The 3738-nt window shown below is 42.2% G+C and overlaps 1 protein-coding gene across 1 annotated transcript; it reads right to left on the reverse strand.

The window, feature by feature from the left end:
• Nucleotides 1–485: 485 nt before the first annotated feature.
• On the reverse strand, nucleotides 486–2345 carry zgc:112001 (uncharacterized protein LOC550384 homolog). Its single transcript, XM_048208085.1, has one exon. It carries the CDS (start codon nucleotides 1983–1985, stop codon nucleotides 1131–1133), a length of 855 nt encoding a protein of 284 aa, XP_048064042.1. The 5' UTR covers nucleotides 1986–2345; the 3' UTR covers nucleotides 486–1130.
• Nucleotides 2346–3738: the final 1393 nt, after the last annotated feature.

Consider the following 3738-nt stretch of genomic DNA (forward strand, 5'->3'; position numbering starts at 1 on the left):
CAAAACAAAAATAACAACTTTATTCAACAATCTCTTCTCTTCTGTGTCATTCTCATACATTGTTTACATCCAGCACTTCCAGGTTCTACAACAGAACGCTGACTCATTATTTTACGCATTCAGACGTAAACACGGAAGCCTTCACTGCGTCACCTGCATAAGATAATGACAGGGAAGAGATTTTTGTTTTGTTTTTGTGCACAAAAAGTATTCATAACATCGCTTCATAACATTAAGGTTGAACCACTGCAGTCACATGACTGTTTTAATGATGTCTTTAGTACCTTTCTGGACCTTGAAAGTGTTGATTATATTGCTGTCTATGGACGAGTCATGTACCTCTCGGATTTCATCAAAAATATCTTAACTTGTGTTCTGAAGATGAACGAAGGTCTTACGGGTGTGGAACGACATGAGGGAGAGTAATTAATGACAGAAATTTCATTGTTGGGTGAACTAACCCTTAAACTACTATGTATTTATGTAAAAAAAAAAATGTTAGGTACAATGCACTTATGGTGTTAATGATGTACTGTAAAACACTTCTGCTGTTAGTGAGGTGTTAGGATGGGTTTGCTGGTATGGGTCAGTTCATCCTCAATATGTTCCAAACCTGTATGAATTTCTGTATGAAGAATATGGGTAACCAAACAGTTTTTTTTCCCTCCATATATAACAGTCAATGGGGCCCATAAACTGTTTGGTCACCCATATCCTTCAATATATCTTACTCACTTACTCACTATATCTTACACAGGAAATGATGACAGAAATTTCATTTCTGGGTGACCTATCCCTTTAAGATGTAAGAGAAGGTCAACAGTGTAATTATAGATGTCATTTCATGCAGGCATTTTAAAATATAAGTGTTTCGACACAATAAGTGCATTGTATCAATTGATTAATTTAAATGTTAGTAGTTAAAGACACAATATAAAGTGGGTCCAACAGTTTTAAAATCAGATCATAGATTATTTGAATTCACATACATGATTAAAACGATTATAAGACAACAAACAGGAAGACTGTAGTGCTCACTTATGCTCGTGTCCGCAATGGTTTTGATCATCCATACAGTTCATGCCACACACGCACACACACACACGCGCGCGCGCGCACACGCACACACATCAGGCCACTTTTAACTGGCTGCCGTGTGTGTGTGGTTTGGGCAGGGGTTTGAGGGAGGCTGGGATGGGCAGTTTGTCCAGGCTCTTGGGGAACTGCTCAGGCGGCAGCTGCGCCAGGATCCTCTGCATGGCGATGAGGAAGAGCGGCGCCGGATCCCGTCCGATGAGGTAGTTGAGTTTGTCCTCCCCGAGCACCTGGGACCAGCACTTGCGCTCTTTCTGCAGGGAACTCTTCATTTTGAAGCGCATCACCGGCATGAACATCAGCAGGTTGTCCAGACAGGACTTCTTGGCCCCCACGTTCACCTTGGAGTCCCACAGCTGCTGGAGAATGACGTCGAGCGGCGTCATGCCATTGTGGTCCACGGCCTGCGGGGACGCGCCGTTGCCTAGCAACAGCATGACGGCGTCGGCGCGCAGCAGTTCGCAGGCCAGATGGAGCGGGGTCTTACCGTCCTCCAGATGGAAGCAGCCGCCGCGGTTCATGTACGAGCGCAGGCCCGGCAGGCGGTGCGCCACCTGCAATATGTGACCCAAAATGTCCCGTCGGTCGTAGCGGACGGCCATGGCTAGGTGCGGCGCGGAGGACGGGCAGCAGCAGAAGCGCTCCCCGGGCATGGCCAGCGCCTCGTCCGAATACTGGCTAAGCAGATACTGCGCGTACGGCTGGTGGTCGTGCACGATCGCGTAAAGAAGCGCTTCGGACGGGCTGTACGTCCTCTGCTTCGCGTCCTCCTCCCAGTAAAACGCCTCCATGGTGCGCATGTCCTCCAGCATCCACACGGGCTTCAGGTCGCGCACCGCCTGATAGAACAGGAACGAGATAAACTTGTGCTGCTTGCGCTCGTCGTCCATCTGGGATTCAGGCAGCGCGCGGCATTCCGTGCGGAAAAGCAGAGCTGGGATTCAGCGGATCTCGTCTCGATTTGGTGTCATGTCTGTCTGTCACTGACCCCCGCTCTGCAGTGTGAGCTCAGTGCGCATGCGCTCCCGGACAGCGCTAGATCTCTATTGTGCGCCGTCGAATTATTTCCACTCAGTCGCTCATATTGTCATGGCTCTGCAGAAACACAACCACTCATGCTGGAATTGAGTTCATTGTAGAGTGTTTTATAAAAAGAAATCGATCCCAACATAATCTGTACATTTTTTTTCCCTTTTGGTCACCTTAAAATAGACATTTTTCATTGTTTAAAATGATTTTATTACTATTCCTTGAAAAAATGTTACATTCATATGTGCATTTTCAAAGAAAATTCCTTAAAAAACAAACAAATAAAAAACAATAAACAAACAAAAACAGTAAGCATTTTATGGTGTAATACTTAATTCAGAATGTCATGCATTGCATCCCTCTCAGAACAGTTTGTTTATTGTCTTTACGCTGGTAAATGTTGTGTTCTTCAGGACTAGCCAATGATCCAGGGTTGTTCCCTTTGAGCCGAGATGGTGCAATGCACAATAAATTAATAATAAACATCAAATTAATGGTCACTTTATAATACAACCAGTGTTGGGGAAAGATACTTTTAAAAGTAATGCATTACAATATTGTGTTACTCCCTAAAACAAGTAACGAATTGCATTACTTAGTTTTTATGTAATGTGTCACGTTACTTTTGTTTTACTTTTACATATAGATACAGTCTGATTACATCATAAGAAAAACAACAGATTCATGAAATGAACTGATCAGAAAGCAGTGGTGACTAATATATCCACAGTGGCCTTTTATCGTCATGTTGACATTATTGTAGAGCTGCGGATGAGGTTTAGAAGGACAGGACTAAACAATGCAACTCACATTTCCAAAACAGAGAGACTAATGAGAGGTTCAGGGGTCAAATCTGTGTCTGTGCTCATTCCCAGCAGCACAGGTCATTCTGTTCTTACAGCAGGAAAGACTGGAGGAGCATCTCAGTTCAGTTTATATGGAGCACGTCCTGAGGCCTGTTCCACAAAGCCGGTTTCAGTTTCTGCCCAGGTAAGTTTGAGATTAGTTTGAGCAAACTCTTGTTTTTCAGGCTCCTGTAGGTGGGTTGGTTTTTAGTGGTGTTGATCATCATGGTAACATATGGCTAACCTGCTCCAGAGCTGGTTCTGTTCTGGGTTAGAGATCGCAGATCAAAATTGGACCAATCAGCTGTGAGTAAAATGACATATATGATGAAATAAAGACAATCCCCCGTATCTCTCACTCCAAATTACATCAGTTTACAGTGAAAGCTAATTATTTAATATATTTACATTATATGAATTATAATTATTTATAGTTAATGTAACATATTCATATAATGATTACACTGGCAAAATAATATTAATCTTTGCATTTAAATGATTATAAATATAATACTATAAGTGTTTAAAATGACTAAGCTTATGTGTTTTCTTTTAAGCTCTTTGTGAACTTATATAAATTATTATTTAACGTTCTTGATAAACTCTTAAGATCAGCTTCCTTTCTGAACAAAAAGACTTACTGTAGGCTAATGCTGAACATGATTGAGAACTTGTTGTCAGACATGAACTAAAATAAACCCTTTGAAATGATGAACTTTGAAATGAACTTGTTACAAGTTTTCAGGTAATCTGTGACACCTGACATCAG

The sequence above is a fragment of the Megalobrama amblycephala genome, linkage group LG11 (assembly GCF_018812025.1).
Source record: "Megalobrama amblycephala isolate DHTTF-2021 linkage group LG11, ASM1881202v1, whole genome shotgun sequence".
In the NCBI taxonomy this organism is placed as follows: Eukaryota; Metazoa; Chordata; class Actinopteri; order Cypriniformes; family Xenocyprididae; genus Megalobrama; species Megalobrama amblycephala.

Excerpts from the sequence above, each read along its gene's own strand:
- zgc:112001 (XM_048208085.1), bottom strand. The coding sequence starts at position 1,985 with ATGGACGACGAGCGCAAGCAGCACAAGTTTATCTCGTTCCTGTTCTAT.